The sequence below is a fragment of the Micromesistius poutassou genome (assembly GCF_964030765.1).
Source record: "Micromesistius poutassou genome assembly, chromosome: 10".
In the NCBI taxonomy this organism is placed as follows: Eukaryota; Metazoa; Chordata; class Actinopteri; order Gadiformes; family Gadidae; genus Micromesistius; species Micromesistius poutassou.
In genome coordinates, this window is record NC_140280.1 from 3061943 (window position 1) to 3089817 (window position 27875).

General features: G+C 48.9%; 1 protein-coding gene across 1 annotated transcript; it reads right to left on the bottom strand.

The window, feature by feature from the left end:
* Positions 1 to 3174: 3174 nt before the first annotated feature.
* On the bottom strand, positions 3175 to 26322 carry wwc1 (WW and C2 domain containing 1). Its single transcript, XM_084474014.1, has 22 exons — positions 25219 to 26322; positions 18474 to 18583; positions 17849 to 18052; positions 17563 to 17639; positions 17128 to 17207; positions 15972 to 16101; positions 14993 to 15139; positions 14626 to 14699; positions 13320 to 13565; positions 12718 to 12807; positions 11131 to 11657; positions 10312 to 10429; positions 10043 to 10204; positions 9378 to 9570; positions 8940 to 9044; positions 8678 to 8730; positions 8311 to 8491; positions 6137 to 6304; positions 5796 to 5888; positions 4658 to 4888; positions 4153 to 4265; positions 3175 to 3995 (listed from the first exon to the last, which is right to left on the bottom strand). The coding sequence occupies exons 1-22, from the start codon at positions 25335 to 25337 to the stop codon at positions 3929 to 3931; spliced, it is 3288 nt and encodes a 1095-aa protein (XP_084330140.1). The 5' UTR covers positions 25338 to 26322; the 3' UTR covers positions 3175 to 3928.
* Positions 26323 to 27875: the final 1553 nt, after the last annotated feature.

Below are 27875 nucleotides of genomic sequence, written 5' to 3' on the forward strand. Positions count from 1 at the left end.
GAAGAGCGTCCCGGAAGAGGAGGCTGCTAGGTTTTGCTTTAGCGCCCCCAGCGTCCGAAAGATTAAAGACAGGCCTTTTACAGCCGTGCTTTAGCGCCCCCATCGGCCGATTGATTAAAGACAGTCCTTTTTAAGTCGTGCTTTAGCGCCACCGGCGGCCGATTTACAGCAATGCTTTAAAGTGGATCAACGGTTCTATAACAATTTGTACTGATGTTTTTCAGCCAAGTACCTTTGCCCAGATCGAAACATTTTGAGGAGGCAAAATAATGAATATGATTATGAATAATGCTTGTGCATGTAATCAGGAGTAGGTCTACCCAATAACATGACAATATTGCCATAATCAGAATAAGGTCCATAGTTGGGTTAAGGTTGTCCATGTAAACGCAGACAATTAAAGTATATTCTATAAGCAACACAATGGGGAGGTAACCTTTCCGCATATTTTTCTTTTTCTTTTTTCTTTAACATGTTAAAAATAATACAAACAAAATAATGAGCAATAAAATGCAAGAAATGAAATAAAAACAAACAAATGGGATCCTCAGGATCCTAAGCAACAAATACAGGTTAGATAATACAGTTCATGTTCAAAAGGGATATGAAGAGGTTGATTTCTGGTCCTACCCCCTCTTATTATTTTTTTATGACGCTGATCTTCAGCTCGTAGGGTAAAACAAATCAAAGCTTTTGATTTGTTGTGATTCTTGTGTGTGTGTGTGTGTGTGTGTGTGTGTGTGTGTGTGTGTGTGTGTGTGTGTGTGTGTGGAGTTCAGCTGAAAGGTACTAGGTTTGATTCCCAATGTCTGCAGCCTAACCTGTACCATCCTATAGAGCAAGACAAGATGCTCCCTAACCCTGATACCACATATATCCTTATTCACTGTCTAACCCCTACCTGATACCATATAACATGATGAAATCATCTTTTCGTTTAACTTTTGTTAGACAAACAAGGAATGAAGGAGTGACCAATGCTAGGCATCTTCTGACTCGGTCCCGTTAGAATAATGCTGCATTCTAGAGGGAGGACCATAAACTGACTCAAGCATCACTGAGATCCATACATTTAACCAGTGACCTTATTAAGTGGATCATCTTCAACCATGATTGCCTATTGTGATACAATTCAAGGTATGAACTAGCAAATAATGGCAGTAGAAACACACCCATTAGAAAGTCAAAACAAGAGGTAGTTAGCATTAAGCACACAGAACTAAAAGGTAAGCGAAATGAACACAATCATGTATAATGTGGGGTTCAATGGCAGTCTATTTCACAAGTGAACTTTGCAGGCTTTCTGTAATAACAAAGGTAACGGTAATGACAGTGTCATGGAAATATCAAGTGTAACTTTATTATACAATTGTATACAAATTATATAAACCCCGTTTATATAATTAATTTCATTGTATGGTTCTACTGCACAATTTTGCTGTATATTTTGGTTAACACAGTCTGATAAATTATTGATTAGTAAATAGCAAAATAAACCTGTATATTAATAATAATCAAATAAAACAGGACCAACGGTGGATAAAATAGGAGAGAATATTTTGTTTTTATTTGTTGTGAAGCTATAAAACATTGTTGTTGAGTCTTCTTCGTGCTGGTGAAATATTTACAACTCTGGTGGACAGTACAGTGTCTGAGATTAAAATTCACAGTTTTCGGGGGGGAGAAAAGAGTTGAGGAGAGGAAAACATTTAAAGCAACACCCGAATCACAAAGTGCAATAAATACCTGGTGGGTATATCTGGCGCCACCTACTGGCCGCAGCCACCAGACACACGCGAGGGACTCGACAGAAAGAGAATCACAGGACAACTTCAATTAAGGTTAACCGCGTGTGAGTCGTCGACTACGTGTCGACCGGAGATGTCACGTGACTAAACAAGGTTCTCAGTGGTTTAAAAAACAAAAACACAAACAAATTATATACAAAAAGATATACGATGGCCTACATTCATTTCTGATTGAACATTCCATCAATCAAGACATATTTTAATTGATCGTAACATCGCATATATTGCTGATAACGAACGAGATCAACGCTGGCATGGTGCGCCTCAAATCAAAGCCTACTTTACGACACTACGACAGAAAAACAAGGAGTAACGCGGGAAGGTAAACCTTTACATGAGAACTAAACGAAAGGTAAAATCAGGGACTTCAGAGGTGATACTTATTCCATACGGTTTACTGATAATCATCTACACTGTAGCTCGCCCTCTCTCTCTCACACACACAGGCCTCTCTTCTCTCCCCCTCATACACGCACACCCAGATCTCTCTCTCTCTCTCTCTCTCTCTCTCTCCCTCATACACGCACACCCAGATCTCTCTCTCTCTCTCTCTCTCTCTCTCTCTCAAGCCGGCTAGTACCTCCTAGAGAAGGCTGGTGGTTCTGGTCTAGGACCCCTCGCCTCACCGGTTCTAAGGTCCACATGTAGACCTCTAGCTGCTTCCTCATAAGGAAAACACCTTGAGCTCTCAGCGGTACAGAACCAACCCAAGGTCAGAGAGAGAGAGAGAGATGAGAGAGTGAGCGTGAGAGTTAGAGAATCAACCCAAGGTCAGGACTCTCCTCTGATCCATCATATACCAGAGAGGGAGGGGGGAGAGAGAGACAGAGAGAGGCTGACAGATGGAGAGCAGACCCTGACATGGTCAGTCTGTGAGGGTCATCCATTCAACCCATGGTGGAGCAGTAAATACTGACCTCTCCTTTTACCCAATGAGCTGAGAAGCCAGTTAAGGCAGTAAACTGGCTTGATCATATTTCCTTCATTTGTTCGAGAGACAACTAATCACTGCTTCCCTCAAGTAACTTATCTCATGTGTGTGTTCTTGTGTGTGTGTGTGTGTGTGTGTGTGTGTGTGTGTGTGTGTGTGTGTGTGTGTGTGTGTGTGTGTGTGTGTGTGTGTGTGTGTGTGTGTGTGCGTGTTACAGTGTGTGTGTTACAGTGTGCACATCATTTAAGAATGAACAACATTTCATGAGCAGTTGTAACAACAGGCGGCACCTCAGCACTGATCCAGAAGATCTGGAGATGTTCTTCAGAGTACAGCATAGATAGAAGAGTACTACAGTACTAGTGTAGTAGAGTACCACAGTACCAGTGCTGGAGTAGTAAAGTACCACAGTACCAGTACCAGAGAAGTACAGTACCAGTTCTGGAGTAGTACAGTACCACAGTACAAGTAGAACCGAGATCGTACCAGGGATCTGGGGCATGAGAACCAGAGGAGGTCACCTTCATGTAAGCTGCTGCAGTCTGCCAGCGCATCGACTTCACATACACCCCTGATCCAGTCTCGGTCCAGTCCTATCCAGACCTGATCAAGACCTGATCCAGTCCTCATCCAGTCATAACCATAGCTGATTCCAGTCCTATCCAGTCTTCCCTGTCCTAAAAGAGTATTGCTGGTGTGTTTCAGAGTTTCACTCTGAAGGTAAGGTGTGTTTCAGAGCTCCAACGTCGCCACTATGAAGGTCAGGTGTGTTTCAGAGTTTCACTCTGAAGGTCAGGTGTGTTTCAGAGTTCCCCTCTGAAGGTCAGGTGTGTTTCCAGGTGTGTTTCCAGCCCCTTGGGTTGGTTGTGCTGTACGTATGTTCTGCCGGAGGACCCCTTGTGACGGATCAGTTCCTTGTGGAGGAACCTCCGCTGTGCACGTACGTGTGTGTGTGCTTAAAGTCCTGGTCCAGCTGGAATGCTAATGAAACATGTAGGAAGCAGCATCAAGGTCCAGCTTCTGGTCCAACCTAAAGCTAGAACTGGACTAATTCAAACTAAAACTAGGAGGAGCGTCGGGGGCTCGGGGGGGGACCTCTGTCGACGGCCTGCAGAGTTGGGTTCCTTGACGTTGCAGCTAGGCCGCGGCCTGGTTCTCCTGGTCCGGCTCGGGGGAGGGGGGGGGTGCCTCACACGTCATGGGACGGGAGGTCAGGGATGGAGCTCCTTGCTCTGGTGAGGAACGCCATCTTATCTCTGAGGAGAGAACACCCATCAGAACAACTGTGACCCTCTGTAACACTAAGATATAGCTACTGTTAGCTACTGTAACACTACCGGATATAGCTACTGTTAGCTCCTGTAACACTGGCAGATATAGCTATAGTCCTCAACAGCAAGGAGCAGGTCCTACCTGAAGTTCTGGACCTCAGGGACCTCCTGGCGACTCGTCATCTTGTGGACGTCTTTAGCTGCAGCCTTCATCATCTGCTCCACCCTGTGCTCCTGCTGCTGCTCCTCCTGGGTCTAGGAGGAGGACAGAGGAGGAGAGAGGAGAGGACGATGAGGTGGTGAGGAGAACGAGAAGGAGGAAAGAGGAGGGGGGGGGGGGTGAGGAGGAGAGAGAAGGAGGAGGATGATGAGGTGGTGAGGAGGAACGAGAAGGAGGAAAGAGGAGACGGATGGAGTGAGGAGGAGAGAGAAGGAGGAGGAATTTGTTAATTAACAGATTTGTGTATTCATTAATTATTATTTAAGTGAGTTACCGTCACTCATTACTAATTGAATCACTAATTGAATCACTAATTGATTCACTAATTGACTCACTAATTGACTGTTGATGTATAAATGGAGCGGTCCATTGATTCCACTGAGTGACTGCATGCCAGAGCCTGTCTGGTCCGGCCTGAGGTGCCCACCTGTCTCTCGGCCCGCCGCAGCAGCTGTCTGAACCTCTGGTCCTGCTGCACCCAGAGGGGCAGCTCCCGGCGGCCCTCCTGCCGGGCCTTCTCCATCTGCTCCTTCAGCTCCCTGAGGACCAGCAGCTCCTGGTCCAGCCGGGCCTGGCGGGTCCTGGACACCTGCAGGTCCATCTCCAGGTCCATGGAGGTCCGCAGCAGACCGTCCAGGGTCTTACCGGCCACTACGGGCTGGGGGACCGATGGGATGTTACTACTGAGTACTGTTAGCTACTGTAACACTAAAACTAGTGAGTACTGTTGTATCCTGTCTAACCTTACTCAGGTAACACTACCAGATACACTAACAGAACTACTGTTAGCTTTTGTAACACTAAGATATAACTAGTGAGTACTGTTATACCACATCTAACCATACTCTGGTAACGCTACCAGATATAACTACTGTTAGCTTCTGTAACACTACCAGATATAACTAGTGAGTACTGCAGTACCAGGTATAACTAGTGAGTACTGCAGTAGGTAACAGTACCGGGTATAACTATTGAGTACTGCTATCTACAGTGGGTAACAGTACCAGGTATAACTATTGAGTACTGCTATCTGCAGTGGATAACACTACCAGGTATAACTACCGAGTACTGCAGTAGGTAACAGTACCAGGTATAACTATTGAGTACTGCCATCTGCAGTGGGTAACACTACCAGATGTACGTAGGGCTCACATTATATGGCAGTGCGTAAGAGGAGCACCACAGCATAGTGGTTTCTTTTTGGCAAGCCGTCAGATCCAGATAATAAAAGACGTCTTTGTTAGTCATACTACGCAGGCTCTAAGAATACACTCTGACGAATAGATGCTTAACCTCGAGGGAGCAGAGTGCTCATCAAACATTCAGCAGCTCATAGAATATTAAAGCACACTTTCTCAGGAAGAAATCCTGTGACCACCGCTTTCCCTAGTCCACTCGCTCAAAGCCTCCTCTTCCCTCTCTCCCTTTCTCCTCTCTCTTTTCTCCTTTCTCTTTCAGACATTCAGAGATTATCTACAGTTAGAGGGCAAACAGACAAACAGACAGCCAGACAGGGAGACAGACAGATAGACAGGCAGACAGACAGGTAGACAGACAGACAGTACCTTCTTCACCCTCATGCTTCGTCGTTCAGATGCGTTCCTGACGAACGGAGACTTCTTGGAGAGTGTGGAGCTGTCACTGTCACTACGGTTGATCTGGAGAAAGAAATATACATTTAATATACAGTACATAGAAATATACATGCATAAATACAATACAATATCTATGCATTTAATATGCAGAGATTGTGCTTGACATGTGCGTGTATGCATATGAGCGTGCATGTATGTGTGTGTGTGTGTGTGTGTGTGTGTGTGTGTGTGTGTGTGTGTGTGTGTGTGTGTGTGTGTGTGTGTGTGTGTGTGTGTGTGTGTGTGTGTGTGTGTGTGTGTGTGTGTGTTACCCTGCAGATGTAGTGGCTCTGGGGTCCGGGGGAGAAGGTCTTGGACCTGATGACGGTGTTCCCCCTGATGAAGGCCTGCTGGACCATGTGACCCCCACCTGGTCCGGGGTCTGGGGGCCGCTGCTTGGGCCGCACCGACGTCCCCCCGGTACTGGTCTCCTTGTTCACCTGTACCAGTAAACACACCTGGATCATTAAACACCTGTATCACCAGTATCATTAAACACACCTACATCACCTGCATTATTAAACAAACCTGTATGACTAAACACACCTATATTATCACACATCTTGACGTGTGTCCCGATGGGACCCACTGTGTTGATGCACCTAGCCGCTCCGGATTCGATCATGAAAAGGACGCAGAACCACGCCGTCAAGTGTTACCTACATATACATGTGTACCTTAAATGTCTTATATGTATGCCTTATGTATCTTATATGCATGCCTTATTATATCTTATTATGTATGCCTTATTATATCTTATTATATCTTATTATGTATGCCTTATTATATCTAATTATGTATGCCTTATTATATCTTATTATGTATGCCTTATTATATCTTATTATGTATGCCTTATTATATCTAATTATGTATGCCTTATTATATCTTATTATGTATGCCTTATATGCCTTAAGTTCAAAATGCAAGTTACGATAGAAGAACACATGAGGGGACATTGACTGCAAGAAAGGGCCACTGTGAGGAATACAGAAAGAGAGTGCCTCTGTAGGCCCCATGATATGACTACCATACTTTAACTATAACAACATGTAACACGACACACAAGGGTGATCCTAAAGAGAACACGCACACATTGTAAACCTCTGATGGCTGTTACGTCAGCACACTTGTCATGAGCTGGACATGAGAGCGAAATACGAGAACTAGAAATGTATAACAAAGAAACATTTGTTGAGAAAATGCATGGAAACGCAGACTGCTAGATGACATTGGGCCCCCACTCTCGGAGAATAGGCAGGAGCAAGACCCTGAGCAGAGGAGGATCTCTCATCGAGATAGTTGTTTAAGAAAAGCTTATTTTTGAGTTGGAATTCGGTGGGTTGCTTGGGGTAGAGCCGTGTGATCAACTCTCTGCCTTTTCTGATTTTTTCACTGTACTAATCAACTTGGCAAATAGCATTTTAGTTTAGGAATTATATTAGGAATTATTTGAAAAGATTCTGATTCATATCAGACAATCTCTGAGGAGATTCTGAAAGTACTCTCTGAAAAGATTTAGATTTATATCAGACATTCTCTGAGGAGATTCTGAATTATATTAGGAATTCTTTTAACAGATATTAGGAGATTATATTAGGAATTCTCTGAAAAGATACCCCTAACGACATTAGGTACTCCCCCTGGGAGATTTGTTCAGTGTTCCTATTTTATCGTGTTATCTTACACTAATCCCATCTCTATCTAAATCTTTTCTTTCTCTCTCTTTTTAGTTTAAGAAACCGTGCCTTATATCAAAGTTCTTGTTAGGACTGAGCACTCGATTTGTAAAGGATCTTTGTTTATTAGACCTAAAATAAATCTACCTGACTACATTTGTAGTAGGCAAGCTTATCCTTTGAGTCCTTTACCTGTCGACTCATCAGGCCGGCAAAAGCAGACCAACCCCTCACGGTAAGTGGCGCACATTACGAGCGGTGTTTGTTGATTGTGACTGACGTGCATAGAGGGTAAAAGTTAAAGGGGTCCTGTTTTGTTGGTTTAGAAAAAGATACATCATGGTTCCTTGGGTGTACCGTACTAATTAAACCTTGACCCGCTTGTCATCGAGGGGCCGAGGCTAAAACTCATAATAGAACAATTGCGAGGGACTTAACCGAGTGACCTGGGTCGGACCCGAAAGAGCTGAGCTGAGCGGAGCACACCTCCGTGAAACGACGAGACCACGGTTGAAACGCGAGGGGTGCGATCTAGGTTAGTCCCGAGGGGCGTCCGACGACGACACCGACGCGGCGGCGTGTCTCACGCGGCCCCTATAAATCACCTGCGCGTGGTGCGGGTGACAACACTTCGACAATCTCAATTAAGTTTGGTACTGGTATGGTCCTGGTATGATACTGGTATAGTACTGGTATGGTTGTAGTTTGGTCCTGGTATGGTCCTGGTATTGTACTGGTATTTAACTGGTGCGATGTGTGTGTGTGTTTACCCTCTCTTTGATGGGGGTGGTGGTGGTGGTTCTCGGCATCTGCTGATCTTCATCATGCACCTCTTCCTCTGCTGCCCATTGGCTGCTCTCTGGGTGTAACTCCTCCTCTTCCTCGGGAGGCCCCGCCCCTATGCTGTTGCCATCGGCGCTGTCAAACATGGCTGCCTGCTGCCCGTCGAGCCTGTAGTAAAACATAGTCAGTGAGGAACACACAGAACACTGGAGCTGACCAGTTCACATACTGGAACAGGTTGGTTAGGTTCCAGTCCAAGGTACAATACATCTTATACGTTGGGCTTCGAGTCATCCTATTGGCCCAGTGTGATAAACTATACATGAATGATTAGACAAAGAGCTAATATCTGACCAATCGGCTTCTTCTGCTGCTGGTTCTGGTGCTGGCGCAGGAGCCTTCTCCACCTGGAACACAGGCAACAACTTTATGGATACGACGCCCCTTTACAGCTACAACAGCTTTTGTTGCCTGCTGTGAAACCTGTACGGTTTCACAGCAGGCATATATAAAACATTCACTATGTCTAACACACTGGATACATAAAACATCCACTAGGTATGAAACATGTATATAACATTGGATAAAACATAAAACATTGATGTAATCTCAGTACCTGAGGGCCGAGCTGCGTGACGTCAGCGTGGCTCAGCAGGTTGAACCACCTGCTGCTCTTCTTCTCACTGCACTTCTCCTCCGCCAGACTCACCTGGGCTCCCGCCTGCAGGAGGAGAGAGGAGGAGATGTAGTGAGCCAATGAGACGATGAGAGGAGCGGAGGACAGGAAGAGGGTTGAGGAGAGAGAAGGAGCAGACAAGAGGAGGAGATAAGATGATGATAAGAGAGGAGGAGAGGGGGTGACGAGAGAAGGAGATAGAAGAGATTGAACAAGGAGGGTGGGGTTTGTGAGGACATCAAAAATAATTGTTGATATCTACAAAGTGTAATGGATGGCACGAAGTCAGAGCAGAACAGGAAGTGGCCAGAGCAGAGCAGGAAGTGGTCAGAGCAGAACAGGAAGTAGACAGCAGGGCAGGCGGTGGTCAGAACCTACCAGGCAGCTCTCCCGACCCGAGCTGCTGGTGTAGCAGACGTCCACGCGCAGCGTCTTCTGCCGCAGTGCATTGTGGGACATGCTGAGGCCGAAGACCTCGTTGACCTCCAGGCTGGGCTTCGGGGGGAACGCGCGCGTCCGGAACAGGCAGCGGGCGTTCTCCGAGCACGGCAGCACCACCACGCGCACGTACCTGGAGAACGCAGCGCACACGGGTTAAAGGATCCCTGCAAGGGTTCCTGGCAGAACCAGACGGGACTGCAGACATGGTCCACTGATGCTCTGGGTTCTAGTTCCTCCCACAGCGTGACCATGGCAACATGGTGCCTTCATGTGGTCCTGGTGTGGTGTCGCGTGACCATGGCAACATGGTGCCTTCATGTGGTCCTGGTGTGTGGTGTCACGTGACCATGGCAACATGGTGCCTTCATGTGGTCTGGGTGTGTGTGGTAGCGTGACCATGGCAACATGGTGCCTTCATGTGGTCTGGGTGTGTGTGTGTGTGGTAGCGTGACCATGGCAACATGGTGCCTTCATGTGGTGCTGGTGTGTGGTGTCGCGTGACCATGGCAACATGGTGACCTCATTTGGACCTGGTGTGTGGTGGTGTGACCATAGCAACATGTGGTTGCCATGTTCATGCGGTCCTGGTGTGTGGGGCCTACATGTGGTGGTCCTCCGGCAGACAGAGGGCGCTGCAGTTGGCCAGCTGCAGCACGGCCACGCTGAAGCGCTGGTCCTGGTAGCGCAGGCCCAGCTGGACCTGAGCACAGCCCAGAGACGAGGCCTCGTCGTCGGGGAGCACGGTGGACGGATGCTGCCCGGGCCTGGAGGAACCACAGAGGAGGACCGGACACACAGGAAGTCAGGCCAAACGCACAGGAAGTAGGACAAGCACAGATACACACTTGGATAGAAACCCCACACACATTACCTGCGTTCTGATGGTTCATACACTCCACTGTCCCCGGCCACTGATTCGTCAGACACGGCAGAGGACACGCCTACATTATTAGACCCCGCCCCCAAGACCCTAAGGGGAGGGGCAGAGTCTGGAGAGAGAGAGAGAGAGAGAGAGAGCGAAAACAAGCAGAACAAACGTTGATGAATAAGGAGGATATAGGAAGAGACATGTAGTCTAAAACTCAGGTTTAAATATAAGACTTGAATAGAACAGTGTCCACACACAAGGTCATATAGAGGTCAGGGGGGTAGGGTGTCCACTGTCCACTGGACACCGCCTGGCTGCTATGACAACCCCCTCACACCCCCCTCCCCACACACTCATAACCTCACATTGGGACATTTTCATTCAAGTACTCAGAGATCAGGTTCTACATCCAGAGTTCTAAATTCCCATTCTACGTTCAGTGTTCTAAGTGCTAATGTTTGCAACACCATAGAAACATCGCCTGTTTCTAAAGAAACAAAGTGTGTGTGTGTGTGTGTAGGGAAGGTGTCACCATTTAGACGACTCAGTGATAATCCCTCTGCAGAGACAATACTTATGGTCTCTCACACACACACACACACACACACACACACACACACACACACACACACACACACACACACACACACACACACACACACACACACACACACACACACACACACACACACACACACACACACACACACAGCTAAGGGAGATTTCCAACAATTACAGGGCTGTATCAGAAAGACAGACAGGTAGATAACCAGACAGAGAGACAGACCGAGACAGGTAGTCGGACACACGGTGGTCTTCTACCTCTCAGTTCTCCTCCCTGCGTGGTGGTCTCCCTCAGGTCCTCCTCCTCCTCCTCCTCATCCTCTCCTCCAGCGCCTCCTCTGTGCTCCTGCGGCCCCCCCTCCTCCTCCCCCGGGGTGAGGAAGGAGGCCGCGGCCAGCGGGGAGCAGGGGGGAGAGAGGGAGGAGAGGGAGGAGCGGGGGGACAGGGAGCTGACGGACAGGGGCGTCTCCGTCAGCCTCAGCGCCTGTAACCGTGACGACCCCGCCTCCGGGGACTCCTCGGGGTTAGGGTGAGGGCCCGCCCCCGCCCCCGGCCCCGCCCCGCTCACCACCTCGTGCTCGTGGATGGTGGTGATGGCCATGGAGGGCCGGAAGCCCCCCCCCAGCAGCAGCTCCAGCTTGTTCTGCAGGTCGGGGTCCATGTCGGGGGGGCGCTCCAGGTACAGGTCGCTGAAGCTCAGCGAGGAGGTGGAGCCTAGCGACGAGGTGGTCGCCAGGGAGCCCCGGCTGCTGCCCGACGAGCAGGACAGCGTGCTGGCCGACAGGCTGGGGGTCAGAGGGCAGGGGTTAGGAGACAGGCTGCGGGTCAGAGGTCACATGTTAGGAGACAGGCTGGGGGTCAGAGGGCAGGGGTTAGGAGACAGGCTGCGGGTCAAAGGTCACAGGTTAGGAGACAGGCTGGAGGTCAGGGGTTAGGAGACAGGCTGCGGGTCAGAGGTCACAGGTTAGGAGACAGGCTGCGGGTCAGTGGTCAGAGGTTAGGAGACAGGCTGGGGGTCAGGGGTTAGGAGACAGGCTGGGGGTCAGGGGTTAGGAGACAGGCTGCGGGTCAGAGGTCACAGGTTAGGAGACAGGCTGGGGGTCAGAGGGCAGAGGTTAGGAGACAGGCTGGGGGTCAAAGGTCACAGGTTAGGAGACAGGCTGGAGGTCAGGGGTTAGGAGACAGGCTGAAGGTCAGAGGTCAGATGTTAGGAGACAGGCTGGAGGTCAGGGGTCAGGAGACAGGCTGGAGGTCAGATGTTAGGAGACAGGCTGGAAGTCAGGGGTCAGAGGTCAGAGGACAGGCTGGAGGTCAAAGATCAGATGTTAGGAGAGAGGCTGGGGGTCAGAGGTTAGGAGACATGTGGAGATGAGGTCAGATGTGGAGACTCTGAGGAGTCAGAGCTGACTGAGCAGGATAAAGACTGGCAGCAGGGTTGGTCTCACAGAGCCAACAGTGTTTCATCAGCTAGTCAAACAGCTTGTATGACAACAATGCCGCCTATTAAGATAATCATTATGATCATAAGTCAACTAAAGCTTCAGCATGACCGCATCTTTAAGAATAAGACCAATTGGTCTCGCAAATATTTACACACACTCACTAGGCCGTCCCAGGCAAGCATACATTTTGAGGTCGGTGTGTGTTTGTGTGTGTGTTTTTTTGTGTACTTCTGGAGCTATGCAAGTGTGTAGGCACCTTTTGAGGCTGCGCATGTGTGCTAGACCTTTTGTGCTGTGTGTGCTCTGTGTCTGTGTGTATGTGTGTCTGTGTTTGTTTGTCTGTGTTTGCGTATTTGTTTTCGTGCATTTGTGTTTGTGCTTGCGTGCGTGTGTGCGTGCGTACCTCTTCAGCTGGGTGTGTAGCGAGGCGGCCAGGCGTACAGAAGACTCCAGGTCCCTGACCAGCTTGTTCCTCTTACAGTGGAGACGCAGCCTGCACACAACCACAAGGAGCATGAGGAGACCATGGAGGAGGAGGAGGAGGAGGAGGAGAGACTATGGTGTTGGGGTGGTAGTGGGGTCTTAACTCTTGGTGGGTGGAGGGTGTTAGGGTGGAGGCAGGGGAGGAATTGGAGTTCCTTCCTCTTGGTCAGGGCCTTGCTCTGGGTGTGCGTTAGGGTGGAGGTGTGTTGGGGGGGAGGTGATGGAAGATGTCTCAGCTCTCCGTCAGAGCCTTGCTCTGGGTGTGTGATAGGGTGGATGTGGTGGGGCTCCCACCTCTCTGTCAGGGCCTTGCTCTGGGTGTGTGTGCGGTTGGAGGTGTGTTGGGTGGAGGTGATGGAGGTGGACTCCCCTCTCTGTCAGGGCCTTGCTCTGGGTATGTGTTAGGGTGGAGGTGTGTTGGGTGGAGGTGATGGGGCTGGACTCCCCTCTCTGTCAGGGCCTTTCTCTGGGTGTGTGTTAGGGTGGAGGTGTGTTGGGTGGAGGTGATGGGGCTGGTCTCACCTCTCCGTCAGGGCCTTGCTCTGGGTGTGCCGTGCGGCCTGCAGGTCGGTCTCCAGGCGTTTCTTCTGGCTCTCGATGCGCTGGGCGTCGCTGGGCTGCAGGTGGCGTGGGGGGCGGGCGTAGCTCAGCTCCTTCAGAAGCTCCTCCTTCTCGTTGATGAGGATCAGCCGGTCGCGCTCCGGGTCCAGCAGGCCGGGCCACGCCTCGCTGTCCAGCCGAGCGATCTGCACCTCGATGCTGGAGATCCTGCAGGAGGCGTCATACTGGTCATACTGGGGCTTCTCCTCACGAGGAGGTCAAATTACATCCTCCTCCACACCAAGGAGGTAGAGCTGACTGGGACTAACGAGGGGGAGCTAACTGACACTTATGAGGAGGAGCTAACGAGGTGGAGCTAACGAACACTAACGAGGTGGAGCTAACGAACACTAACGAGGTGGAGCTAATGAACACTAATGAGGTGGAGCTAATGAACACTAATGAGGTGGAGCTAATGAACACTAACGAGGTGGAGCTAACAAACACTAACAAGGTGGAGCTAACTGACACTAACAAGGTGGCGCTAACAAGACGGAGCTAACGAACACTAACAAGGTGGAGCTAACAAACACTAACGAGGTGGAGCTAACAAACACTAACGAGGTGGAGCTAATTAACACTAACGAGGTGGAGCTAATTAACACTAACGAGGTGGAGCTAACTGACACTATCAAGGTGGAGCTAACGAACACTAACGAGGTGGAGCTAACAAACACTAACGAGGTGGAGCTAATGAACACTAACGAGGTGGAGCTAATGAACACTAACGAGGTGGAGCTAATGAACACTAACGAGGTGGAGCTAACAAACACTAACGAGGTGGAGCTAACGAACACTAACGAGGTTGAGCTAACGAACACTAACGAGGTGGAGATAATGAACACTAAGGAGATGGAGCTAACTTGCACTAAGAAGGTGGAGCTAATAAGACGGAGCTAACAAACACTAACGAGGTGGAGCTAACAAACACTAACGAGGTGGAGCTAACAAACACTAACAAGGTGGAGATAATGAACACTAACGAGGTGGCGCTAACTGACACTAAGAAGGTGGAGCTAACTGACACTAACGAGGTTGAGCTAATGAGATGGAGCTAACAAACACTAACGAGGTGGAGCTAACAAACACTAACGAGAGGGAGCTAACAAACACTAACAAGGTGGAATTAATGATCTTAAAGGGGATGAATCAGGAGGTGAATGAGGGGGAGGTGAGCAAGGAGAGGAATGAGGATGTGACTGAATAAGGAAATGAGGAGGTGCCATACCTCCTCTTGGCCTCCTCATATTTGAGACTCAGGCGAACCTTCTCGGCTAGCTGGTTGTTACTGCTGCTGCCCACCTGAGAACACACACACACACACACACTTAGATACATACTAATGCACACACACTTCTTTACACACCTGGAGCACTAATACACACTTACATAATACATAGTAATATATACATAGATATGTACTACATACATAGAATATGGTACATATACAGATACGTACTACATATATAGACACATACCTGGTACAGAGAGCACCCAGACCTCCACACATTAGGCTGAATATTAAAAAGGGTTCAGCCACACATTATCAGATTACTCTGTCAGGGATTAAGTGGGATTACGGCGGATGTGCTGACCTCCGCGGGGATGTCTGTCTGCGAGCCGGCCTCTGAGTAGAGGCGAGGCAGGGACAGCTCCGAGGCCCCCAGAGACAGGCTGCTGCCCCACAGCTCCTGCTCTGACCCCGAGTCCAGCGGGAAGCCGTCCTTCAACACCGCCAGTTTCTGGAGAGGAGACGCACATCAGCTCACTGTCCAACCCCTACCTGTCTCTGTACCGTCTATGCCCAACCTGCTCCCTATTGACCTGTCTCTGTACTGTTTATCCCCTACCTGTCTCTGTACTGTCCAACCCCTACCTGCTCCTTAATGACCTGTCTTTGTACTGTCCAACCCCTACCTGCTCCTTAATGACCTGTCTAACCCCTACCTGCTTCTTAATGACCCGTCTCTGTACTGTCTAACCCCTCCCTGTCTCTGTACTGTCCAACCCCTACCTGTCTCGGTACTGCCTTACACCTACCTGCTCCTAAGTGACCTGCCTCTGTAGTGTCTAACCCCTACCTGCCCCTTAATGACCTGTCTCTGTACTGTCTAACCACTACATGCTCCTCAATGCCGTCTCTGTACTGTTTAACCCCTACCTGCTCCTTAATGACATGTCTCTGTACTATCTATCCCCTACCTGCTCCTCAGAGACCTGTCACTGTATTCACCGTCTAAATAACAGTTACAGTAACCAGTGTTTGACCATAGATGGCGCTGTGCCTTCAGTCCGATGTATTCCTCTTTAACCCTCTTTAAGTAGTAGCAAATCAACTCAGACAGACACCAACACAAATCAACACCAAAACAGACACAAATGCTCACAAAATCAGCTGTCAACTGCAGCCGGGGAGAAGTGTGTTGGAGAGCATGGGGGAAGGGAGAGAGAGGTAGAGTGAGAGGGATAGAGAGAGGGGGGGCAAGAGAGGGAGAGGGAGAGTGAGAGTGCGAGAGAGAGAGAGAGAGAGAGTGACAGCGGTAGAGAGAGGTAGAGAGTGTATGTGTTGCTGACCTGTATGAGGGCTTGTTTCTCCTTCTCTCCAGAGGAGATGGCGTCCCTCAGGGAGTGCACCTCCTTCATGATGGCCTGCGCCTCCTGGGGCTGGTAGCCCTGGGGACAGCTGGACACCTTCAGGTCGATCCTGGAGGAGAACCACATTAGTACTGGTTCTAGTTCTACTACTAGTACTACTTAGGGATGCACGATAATTTTTTTTTAACCGATACCGATAACTTTCAGCTACTAAAGGCCGATATCGATAACCGATAACACACATGATCATGACCTAAGATCATGACATTAATACTATGAACAAACCAAAAAACCTTTGGGTTTTTATTCACACTTGATGCCTGCTCAGACATCAGTAGAATCAACGGGGGGTTTAGGGGGATATGACGTAGGGTTGAGGTTCGCAAGAGGGATAAGGATGGCCCCTGTCACAGACCAAAACACCGGTGTGTTTTGGTCTGACCGCAGACAGCGCGGAGGCAGAATGGGCAGAACTCATCGCGATCATCTTAAACGTTGCTGCAGCGATGCATCATATATTCCGTTGCATCCACAAGATCCGCATCGATCAATGAAAGATTGGAGTTACAGACAAATAGAAGAAACGATGAAGAAGAAAGGCGTCGCGAACGACTACGTTACCGGAGAAAGAGAGTTTTTTTGCTTCATTTCACATCTAACAAACACTGGGACAAATGTAGTTGATTTCTGTGTTTAACTGAGAAAACAGGGAGTGGAAGGCCGGCCCGGGACCCTATAATGTTCAGCTAACTGTCAATAATTACGTGTTACGAGAGTAGCGTGTGTGTGCGGGAGTGGCAGAGTGTGTGTGTGTGTGTGTGTGTGTGTGTGTGTGTGTGTGTGTGTGTGTGTGTGTGTGTGTGTGTGGACGAGCGAGGAGAGATGTGTGAGATGATGTGAGAGATGATTGTATGACGTGTACTTTTAGGGTTACGATAAGACCTATCATTTAGCGTTATCATAGTGGGAGCGGGGCACTGAAATTATATAGGAAATTATATGTTATCGGGGCTATTCGTCATGATATCGGACTTATCAGAATGACGTAATAATTTATGTTATAGGCCCGATAATTATCGTGCACCCCTAGTACTACTCATACTAACTAGTGGCCCTGAGGATAAACCACACCCACTCTTTCAGAGTCTCGAAGCCCTGCTGTTTAAACTGCAGCTCCTGCTTCATAGACGACAGGTCCCTCTTCAACCGGTTCACCTGAGAGAGAGGGAGAGAGAGGGGAGAGAGAGACGGAGGGAGAGGGAGGGGGAGAGAGAGGGAGAGAGAAAGGGAGAGAGAGACAAGGAGGGGGAGTTAGAGGGAGGGGGAGAGAGAGGGGGAGAGAAGGGGAGGGAGGGGAAGAGGGAGAGGAGGACAGAGGGGGAGTGAGAGGGAGGGGGAGAGAAGGGGAAGGAGGGGAAGAGGGAGGGAGAGAAACAGAAAGAGGGAGGGAGGGATGGGGAGAGGGAGAGACAGAGAGAGAGAGTGTTAACGTGTGCTGCCTGATTCAGCAGTATGGATTATGAGCCAGTATTGGTGATTGGTTCTTATTGATAAGTTAATCAGTTCTCACCCGGCTCTTAGCCGTGATGATCTCAGCCTTCAGGATCTCTGGGTCATAGCGGCTGGACGAGGACGAGCGGGAATTCACTACAGAGAGAGAAAGAGAGAGACAACAGATAACCTTAGTTCACTACAGAGAGAGACAACAGATAACCTTAGTTCACTACAGAGACAGGCAATAGAAAGCCTGAGTCAATCTTAATTTGTCTGTGTCTCCATGAAGCGACAAATTACATGAAAGTGTGTGAGTGTGTGTGTATGTGTGTGTGTGAGAGTGTGTGTGCGTGTGTCCTTACAGCTGGTCTGCGAGGTGCTTTTGTTCCTCCAGGTGTCGTGGAGGAGCTGGTACTCCTGCTGGGCGAGGAGCAGCCGCTGCTCCTTCACCTGGTAGATCTCCTCCTGGGCGCTGATGGCGTGGTGCGCCACCTCCAGGTACTCCCTCAGCATCACCTCCTGCTCCTGCTGCCACTGGGCCCGCGGGTCCTCCAGCTGGGTGCTCTCTGAGGAGGAGAGGGAGGGGGAGGGGGAGGAGGAGGAGGAAGAGGGGGAAGAGGGGAGGATAAGGAGGAGGAGGAAGAGAGGGAGGAGGAAGAGGGGGAGGAGGCGGAGGAGGGGAGGATAAGGAGGAGGAGGAGAGGAGGAGAGGGGGAAGAGGGGAGGATAAGGAGGAGGAGAGGGCGGGGGAGGAAGAGGATGGGTAACATGTACTTAGTTTTGTTGTGGTCGACATGGTAACATGTCCTTACTGGTGCTGTGGTCGTCATGGTGACATGTACTTACTGGTGTTGTGGTCGTCAAGTCAAGGTAACATGTTCTTACTGGTGTTGTGGTCGTCATGGTGACATGTACTTACTGGTGTTGTGGTCGTCATGGTAACATGTTCTTACTGGTGTTGTGGTCGTCATGGTGACATGTACTTACTGGTGTTGTGGTCCACATAGTAGGCTCCGACCACCGGGTCGTAGGCCTCCTCCCAGCCGATGGGAAGTTCATCTCCGATACAGTCGGCGAAGGACAGGGGTTTGGTCTGCCTGGAGAGCACACAGGAATATTACCACCGGGAATACTACCACCAGGAACACTACCATCCGGAATACTACCACCGGAAATACTATCACCAGGAATACTACCACCAGGAATTCTATCATCAGGAATATTACCATCAGGAATATTACCACCAGGAATATTATCACAAGGAATTTTACAATATGGGACAAAACTATGTGGAATAACACCACCAGGAACGTTAATATGGATTATTCCCACCAGGATATACTGTTTACCCAAAGGAGTTAATTAATAATTATTCAATTAAATGGTGTGTTTTGGAGAGAGAATTCATGTGTAGTGGGGTCATGTTACTTCAGACAGACAGACAGACGCACACACGGTTGCCACAGTTATTCATCAGTACCAAGAATGGAATGCCAGAACCCCCCCCAACCAACTGCATTCCATCACACATACTGGACACTGCACACTCCCCACAGACACAGACACACTACCCCCACCCACACACACCTGACTACTGAATGTTGTGCAACTAAATGCAATATGTAAAAATGAAGTTGTGTGCAACCTCATGAACGCTTACAAATACAACATTCTATAAATCTGAAGCGATGCAGTGTGTTTCACTGCTTTAGCAAAGCAGCTGCTTCACCAGCATCAACCCAGCCAGCTTCAGTGCAGCCTCAGTCCAGCATCAGTCCAGCATCAGCCAGCCTCAGCCCAGCCTCAGTGCAGCCTCAGCCCAGCCTCAGTGCAGCCTCAGCCAGCCTCAGTGCAGCATCAGTTCGGCCTCAGCCAGCCTCCAAGGCTGACAGATGAACCAAATGAAATATGAGACCGCTCAACCTCATCAAGTCAAAGTAACCTCTTTATAGATCTTTATTTATATCAAACAGATCTGTGTCTCAGTTGGCATCCGTTTAAAGCACCTTTAGTTAAAGTTTCTAAATAATCCCATTGACACCTTGTGTGTAGCAGCAGCCACAGCTTCGTCAGAGGAGTCCAGCTCATTCTCCATCGCTGGATGAGGGAAAATGACACAGGATGGAATACCCAGAAGTAGGTCACAGCACTGCCACAGGGCTGTCGCCGAGATTAATAGGAAAGATTGACAGCCCTTCACTACAGGGGACGCCATTGGGTAAGCTGTGCCTGATAACCAATAGGTAGCATGGCATCAATTCCTCACTGCTAGGGAGCATTAGTTTGAAGTAAATGTGAGCTAGCCTATCATGGCTAACAGATAAATACTTAATAACTTTGTATTGCTTATGGTTGTTGAGATGTTGAACATAAGGCGATTACCACAGCTCTAGTTACCACCCCCTTCCAGAGCCACGTTATCAAACATCCTCATACCAGGTTGGTACCAAACTGATAAGAAACTGCAAGCTCATTGTTTGAGCTTGCAGTGAGTCAAAAGCTGTCATTATGATAATCCCTAGTAATGGATGGACAAGTACCCCACTGCATCACTATATCACAGTCACAGTGCAGGATGTTCATGAAGGCCGGCAGACAGAGGGCCTGAAGACCCAGACAGAGGGCCTGGGGGGGGTCTGATCAGTTGGTTAGAGCGGCCTGGCAGTGGCACTGGACTCCTACTCAGCTAAGAGGGCTAAGGTGGTGGGGGAGACCAGATACAGCCTCACTGGGAGTCTGTTCAGTTATCTTCTTGTGTGCAGGAAGATGAGGTTTCCTCTTTGATGTACATCTTTTCATTTCATGGCTATATTATTATCCAAATTATGGAGGGTAGTATCACTTAGAGTATCGGTGTGGACAAGCACTATCAGTATGGATATCAATCACATCCTTAGACCACAACATGTGGTTCCTAGAGCTGCAGTGTTGCTCCACCAGGGGGCAGCATTCATGTGATGGCTGCTCCACTACTGCTTGTTCTCACTCTGTTGTTGCCCTGCGAAATACTCAATATTTAAATACTTTAAGTGCTTGAGTCCACAAGCCTGAATACAAACACACAAGAATCAGCACATGCTCACACACATATCCCTACATACACACAAACATTTATCACTACATACTCACAACCACAAACATCCCCACACATACACACACACCAAAGAAAGCATTGTGTAGCAAACTGGATCCTTTACTGCTCAATAATGAATGAGACTCGGAGAGAGGGGAGATCCCCATTAACACACACACAGAGAGGGAGAGAGAGAGAGAGAGCATTTCTCCCAGTCCTGATGGTTTGAGACTGGGAGCAGGTCAGTGCTGATGGTTTGAGACTGGGAGCAGGTCAGTGCTGATGGTTTGAGACTGGGAGCAGGTCAGTCCTGATGGTTTGACTGGGAGCAGGTCAGTGCTGATGGTTTGACTGGGAGCAGGTCAGTGCTGATGGTTTGCCTGGGAGGAGGGCTTGTGTCCAGCTAGGGGTGCATCTTGTGTTTTGCGTCAGTAGCTCGAGACCCTGGGCCGCCCCGTTCCGCTTGTTGACTTGGCAGAGCCCAGCACTCTCACCTAGCCGCCGGGAGCTAGCCGCGCGACTGGTTAATCCGGTTTTACTGGCTGGGAAAGAATGTGCGTGCACATTGTAGCTGAACGCACGCGCCCACAAGCATGTGAGTAAACCACCCCCTGCTGGGTCCTCCACCGCCATGGTAATGCCACCTGACAAGGCTGGAGGTAGCGGGCTAACAACTAGCGAGGCAGCATAGCTAACCAGACAGAATGGCTCACTAGGTAGGATAGCTAACTAGGCAGAATATCTCGCTGGGTAGCATAGCTCACTAGGTAGCATAGCTAACTAGGCAGCATAGCAATGTGAGTCAAGTGAGTCAGAGAGTGCAATATACATTCCTCACCTCTTTTATCATCAGGCATTGAAATATGTTTCATAGCTGTTCAAGGTTCAAACCACCTCACCCTCCTCCCCCCCCCCCCCAACACACACCTCTATTCCTTGTTGTAATTATCTAATTCTCTCTTCATCTCCGTCTCTCTTTATACCTGTACCTGTAAGTTCAAGTTCTATAAGCTTTATTGGTGTAAACTTCACAAATGAAAATGAAGCTTAAAAAATAGAAAAAAACAAAGCCTTAAACAAAACAATAATATCTCTCCCCTCACCCCCTCTCTCTCGCCCCCTCCCTCCCTCCCTCCCTCCCACGCTCACCCTCTCCGTCGCTCGCCCCCTCCCTCCCTCAACGTGGTGACTGTCAGATAACATTCCATTCAGCTGGTAGAATGTGTTGGGTGCGTCACCACAGGGGGTGGAAGGACAATATGGCCAAAGAAGGAATGTACAAACACAACAGACTAACCAGGAACCAACAGATATCTTAAATTACAGGAACAACATCTTCTCTTATGGAACCCATAAAGTGACACGAACAACCTCTTCTGATGAACCCACAGATACCTTCAGCTACAGGAACAACCTCTTCTCCTGATGAACCCACAGATACCTTCAGCGACAGGAACAACCTCTTCTCCTTATGGAACATTGAATAACACCACACCAACCTTCAATAGTCTTATCTTCAAATGTAAAGATAGGATGAAATGCCAACTAATGTACGAAAGTTACCATTCGTCTTCATGCTCTCAAAGTTACTTGGGCTGTGTCACATGTAGGCCTGTCACCATAGGACGCTTTGTATGAAGACTCAATAAAAACATGTGCAGACCTTGCTAGGATTTAAACAACTAATGTGGGTACTGTAGTACCCTACCAATCTGACATTGTGAACGCGCCGGTTCCATTCCCTCAAACCAGTGGAAACAACCGGTGATGTTCCACAAGCTAGACGCTAGAACGCCCTCCCTGGTGTCCACCAGGGCTGTGGTGGACTGCATGATGACCAGCAGATTGTAGTCATGATAAAGAGAAGTAGTAATTAACCTGGCAAGGGTGCAAGGTATTCATGCATGGGTAATATTATCCAACAGCAAAGCACATGATTTAATGTCCCGAGTCCACAGTAGTGGCCGGCCGATATTATCGACTGATATTTGCGTTTTTTACGTGTATCGTATCGGCCAATTTTATTTGTTTTGCCGATTCTTTTTTATTTATTTTTACATTTTTTCCCAGCATGATTTACAGACAGTTCAATAAATATTCCTTTGTCTGGCAACGAGTAATGAAAATGGCCCAACTCGAGGGGCGGCAACAAGCATGCATTTGAAAATATCACTGCACTGGAATATCTTGAAATGCTTTTGACCATCACAACAATGATTTACCATGATTACCATGGGTGCCCATTGCCCACAAACGTGTTGGCTGTTTATAAAGAGGCAGCGAAAGTAGGTGAATAAACCAGAGAACCACCATGAGGGTCGGCCTTTAGCCCAGGAAACAGTCCTACTAGAGAGCCACCATGAGAGCCTGTAGCCCAGGAAACAGTCCTACCATATAACCAACATGAAGGCCAGTCTGTAGCCAGGGAAACAGTCCTACCAGAGAACCACCATGAATGCCCGTAGCCCAGGAAACTGTCCTACCAGAGAACCAGCCTGTAGCCCAGGAAACAGTCCTACCAGAGAACCACCATAAAGGCCAGTCTGTAGCCAGGAAAAAGTCCTATGGTGCAGGACAAGCTCGGCCCATCCAGATTCTGTCAGGACCGCTCTGGGTAAAAGTACCAGGTAGGGGACAGAGTCCACAAGATGGGCTGTGTATGAGCTCTTCATCGGCAGGTCGGCTTCACATAATGCCGGTACACGCATCTGCAGAAATCACCCTTAATACAACCCAGTCCGGATCCAGACCGATTCTCCTTGTTTTGGGCCCAGCTCAGAGTCATGTGTCACGGTGAACTACAAGTATGTAAAGTATGCACTTGTACGTTCCCGCCACCACCTGAGTTCAATGATGCTCTTGTGCATCGCTCACACAGAAATATTTGCCAAACACCTCACGCTCCCTGAGGGGGAAGCATAGCCCGGCACCTGCACAACAAAACGTACACCGAAAGGAACATTTCAGCGAGGCTGTGTTCTGATCATTGTGTTTTCTCTTAGTACTATTCCTTTAGTAAGGGGGTTACTGTGGTAAAGCCATCCTTTGGTCTCAGAGCCATGTCCTCAGCAGGGCCAAGCAAAGGAGCAGTTTGAAAAAAACAAAGCTGGCCGTAAGCCTGGAGGAATTCAGGGCCATTAAAGGATTTGGTATCAAAGTCTGGGGGTCTTTAGGAGCCTACAAGGAGCCTTGTGTAACCAGCGCTCTGTGGAGCGCCCGAGCTGCTAGACCCCACCAGGCATGTATGATAAGCCTATTACATTGCATGCTCTGCCCTGCATGCTCTACATGGCATGCTCTACCATAGATGCTATACACATGCATGCTCTACAATAGATGCTATACACCTGTATGCTCTAGAGTCTACACTAATGCGCTACCATAGATGCTATACTGCATGCTTTACACCACATGCTCTACCATAGATGCCATACAGCTGCAGGCTCTACCATAGATGCTCTACACCGAATGCTCTATAATAGATGCTCTACAACTGCATGCTCCATCATAGATGCCCTACAACTGCATGCTCTAATGCTCTACCATAGATGCTCTACACTGCATGCTCTCTACTATAGATGCTCTGCGATAAAATACAACTTTATTAATCCCCCGTAGGAGAAATTAGTTTATTAGCCCAACAGCAGTGGAAAAACACAACACTGCATGCTCCCTCTCATGGATGCTATACACCTGCCTACTCTACCATATAAGCTATAACATAGAGGCTATACAACTGCTCTACCCTGCACACTCTACCTGTGCTTCCTGATTGGTGGACCCCATGTGGCTTTTGTCCAGATGGTGATGCTGTGGGGAGTGGGGGGGCCGGGACCCACCTGACCACCGTGAAATATGAAGCAGTGCTTCCTGTCCCACCACATGACCCTCCTCCTGTTACCAGGAGCTGAGGATACCTCTCGGGAAGTCAGACCTGGAACCTTCCCTGGTGGAAGCAGCCCCTCCACTACCTCCATATAGTGGGTTCCTAGTCACTACAACCACACACCAACCAACCCGATCCATGCAGACCAGCCAGGGAAACATCTACATTCATCTGTGAGGGCTTTGACCGTCAAACAACAGGTGTAGACCAACAAACGTAGCATTACTAGACACAATTTATCAAGTGAGAGTGAATTATTTTTATCAGAATTTATGTTTATGTTATTATTAAGCAGGTTGGGGTACAGAGACAGGTCATTAAGGAGCAGGTAGGGGTAAGACTGTACAGAGATTGGTCATTAAGGAGCAGGTAGGGGTTAGACTGTACAGAGACAGGTCATTAAGGAGCAGGTAGGGTTAGACAGTACAGAGACAGGTCATTAAGGAGCAGGTAGGGGTAAGACTGTACAGAGACAGGTCATTAAGGAGCAGGTAGGGGTAAGACTGTACAGAGACAGGTCATTAAGGAGCAGGTAGGGGTAAGACTGTACAGAGATTGGTCATTAAGGAGGAGGTATTGGTTAGAGAGCATCATGCTCTGGGATGGTGGACATTGGGTATCGAAACCAGAACCATTCAGTTTGGATTCAAAAACACTGACTGTCCTGTCCCAAGCCTACTGTGTGTGTGTGTGTGTGTGTGTGTGTGTGTGTGTGTGTGTGTGTGTGTGTGTGTGTGTGTGTGTGTGTGTGTGTGTGTGTGTGTGTATCTTACCTGTCTCTCGGGTCGATCCAGCTGGTGGCCTGGTGGATGTGATCAATGTAGTAAACTTTCCCGTCAAAGTCGCGGGCTTCCTCCCAACCCTGGGGCAGTGGCTGCTCCTTCCTGGGCATGTCAGACGAGTCTCCATCAAATACCCCGCCGGAGAAATCCTCTAACCCAGTACCATCCAGCCTGGCCCCGTGGATACTGCCTCTCCCGTACGGGACGTCGCTTCAGTGCTCTTCTCCATCTTGAGGTCCTTCAGGCGGTCCAGATTAGGCGGTAATCCACATCATGGTCCCGCCGTCCCAGCATCCACTAACCGGAGGGTTCAAGATGCAGTCGGGATAAACGGTGGACGGTTTCTACTTGAAATAGTTTGTACTTGAACACAACTTCATTCCCGAGTGGATGACCAGCCACTGATGTTCAGAAGTGGATCAGGATTCACAGCACTTTATTAATCCACAAGGAACCAGTTTCCATTTAGTAGTTTGAACCCTCATTCATAAACACACACAGACACACACACACACACACAACATATTTAAATGTTCTCCCAGACAGGATCACTACAGGAGAGCATCCACCCTCCTAGACTACTCCTCTTCAGTCGGGACCACTTCTTAGGACCCGGGTCCAGGATCCATAGAGACTAGTCTACAGTACAGACCACTTCATGAACACCGAACTTCATAGAACCGGTTTTAACTTAAATCCATGTGTCAGCTGGTCGGGTCTGAACTCATGCAAACTCGAACCAGGACTCTTTTAGACCCCCGGGCCCGTGTAGACCCGAACCAGGACTAGTTTAGACCCGGACAAGTGCTAGTTCCGACCCAGACCCGTTCAGACCAGTACGGGGGTGGACCGGGACAAGTGTTGGACCGGGACTAGTGCAGACCCAGAGGTTCACGGTCCGCCTCCATGTTGGTTAGCCTAGCCGCGGCTAGCGACTCGCTCACTAAACACCGAACTGCTGTCTCCGGTGTCCGCGGGGTCCCGGTGGCTCTGCTACGTGTCCCGGGCACCGTGTGCTCCTTTCCTCCGAGTTCAGATGAGTCCCTATGAGTTTTTTCTTCTGTTTTTCCGGGGGGAGGAAAGTATAAAAGTAGATCCCCGAAGACTTGTTGGGTCGGTCGGTGGCTGCTGGTCGCTCTGACGAAGACTCGCGATGGAGCTCGGTGACGTCACCGCAGTGTACAGGTGATCTCTCTCCCTCTCTCTCTCTCTCTCTCTCTCTCTCTCTCCGTCTCCCTCTGTGTGTGTCTCTCTCTCTCTCCCTGACTCTTTCTCCCTCTGTTTCTCCCTCTGTTTCCCTCTATCTCCCTCTGTCTGTCTCCCTCTGTTTTCCTCTATCTCCCTCTCTCCCTCTGTCTGTCTCTCTCTCGCTCCCTCTCTCCATCTGTCTGTTTCTCTCTCTCTGTCTCTCCCCCTCCATCTCGCTTCCTCTTTCTCTATCTCTCTCTATCCCTGTCTCTCTCTTCCTCTCTCCGTCTCTCTCTATATATGCATATCTCTCTCTCTCACTCTATATCAGTATCTATATCTATATCTATACCTATATCTATACCTATATATATATATATATATATATATATATATATAGTTCTCTCTCCCTCTCATAGACTCCACTATAGGCTTTTGCTCTCTATTTATCTCTACACTATCTCTATGTATTATCTTTCTCTATCCTTGACAACTGGAGGTTTTATTAACTGTGGTGACCATATGGGGTTTTAACTCGTTAGTAGGAGACTGATGGATTTATAATACTAATATCAACAATACTTTATTCAATAATATTACATAATACTTATTCAAATACTTTAATACTCATAATAAGGTTAATCTGTCTTGTATTTGCAGAACCAAACTGACTCCCAGTCTTCCGGCGCCCCCTAGTGGCCCCGCGGGTTAGGTCAGGAAGAAAGTCGATTCTGCTTGTTGTTGGTTTCTAGTCCTTTCCAGTCAATAATAAAATAGTGTGACCAACTCGATAATTACGCCATGTTTCTGAATGCATTTCTTTGTTCATTTATTTAGCGTTTTCTCGCTGTTCTCCCGGACTTCAGAGAGATAATGTAACTGAAGCCTCGGACAGGCGGACTGACAGGTGCGGGCAGACAGGTGGGGATTGACCGGTTGAGAGGACTCGTGTGTTTGTTGTTTTGAACAGCAAAGAGAAAGGAAAAAAGAGAAAATATAATCTTCTACCGCTATCGAGGATAGGACCAGGGACGGGAATGCAGCACATCGCTGCAGGAAAGAGCATGGACGAGGAAAAGCATCAGCAGTTCTTTGGGAAGCCGGACTCAAAGTCCGAAGAGAGACCATCGGTGCAGAGCGGCCACCGACCGGAACGGAGCGGGGACCGGGACATGCGCACGCAGCTGTCCCCAGACGCGCGAAGTATCCGAGGCTGAAGATGTGAGCATGAGCAGCCCTCCCTCCACCTTCACACCCGGCTGCCTATCGGTTAACTTTAAGCCCTGCCCTTACAAAGGAGGGACCATCTCTCCTGCAGGTTCACTGTATCTCTACCACCACCTCCACATACCCACACACAGTGTCCGGTCCACGCGGGATCAGCCCCGGCACTAACCCATCACGCACAACCACCACCCCCACCAACACCGGCTCCCAACTTCACCGTCGCCGCCCGCCCA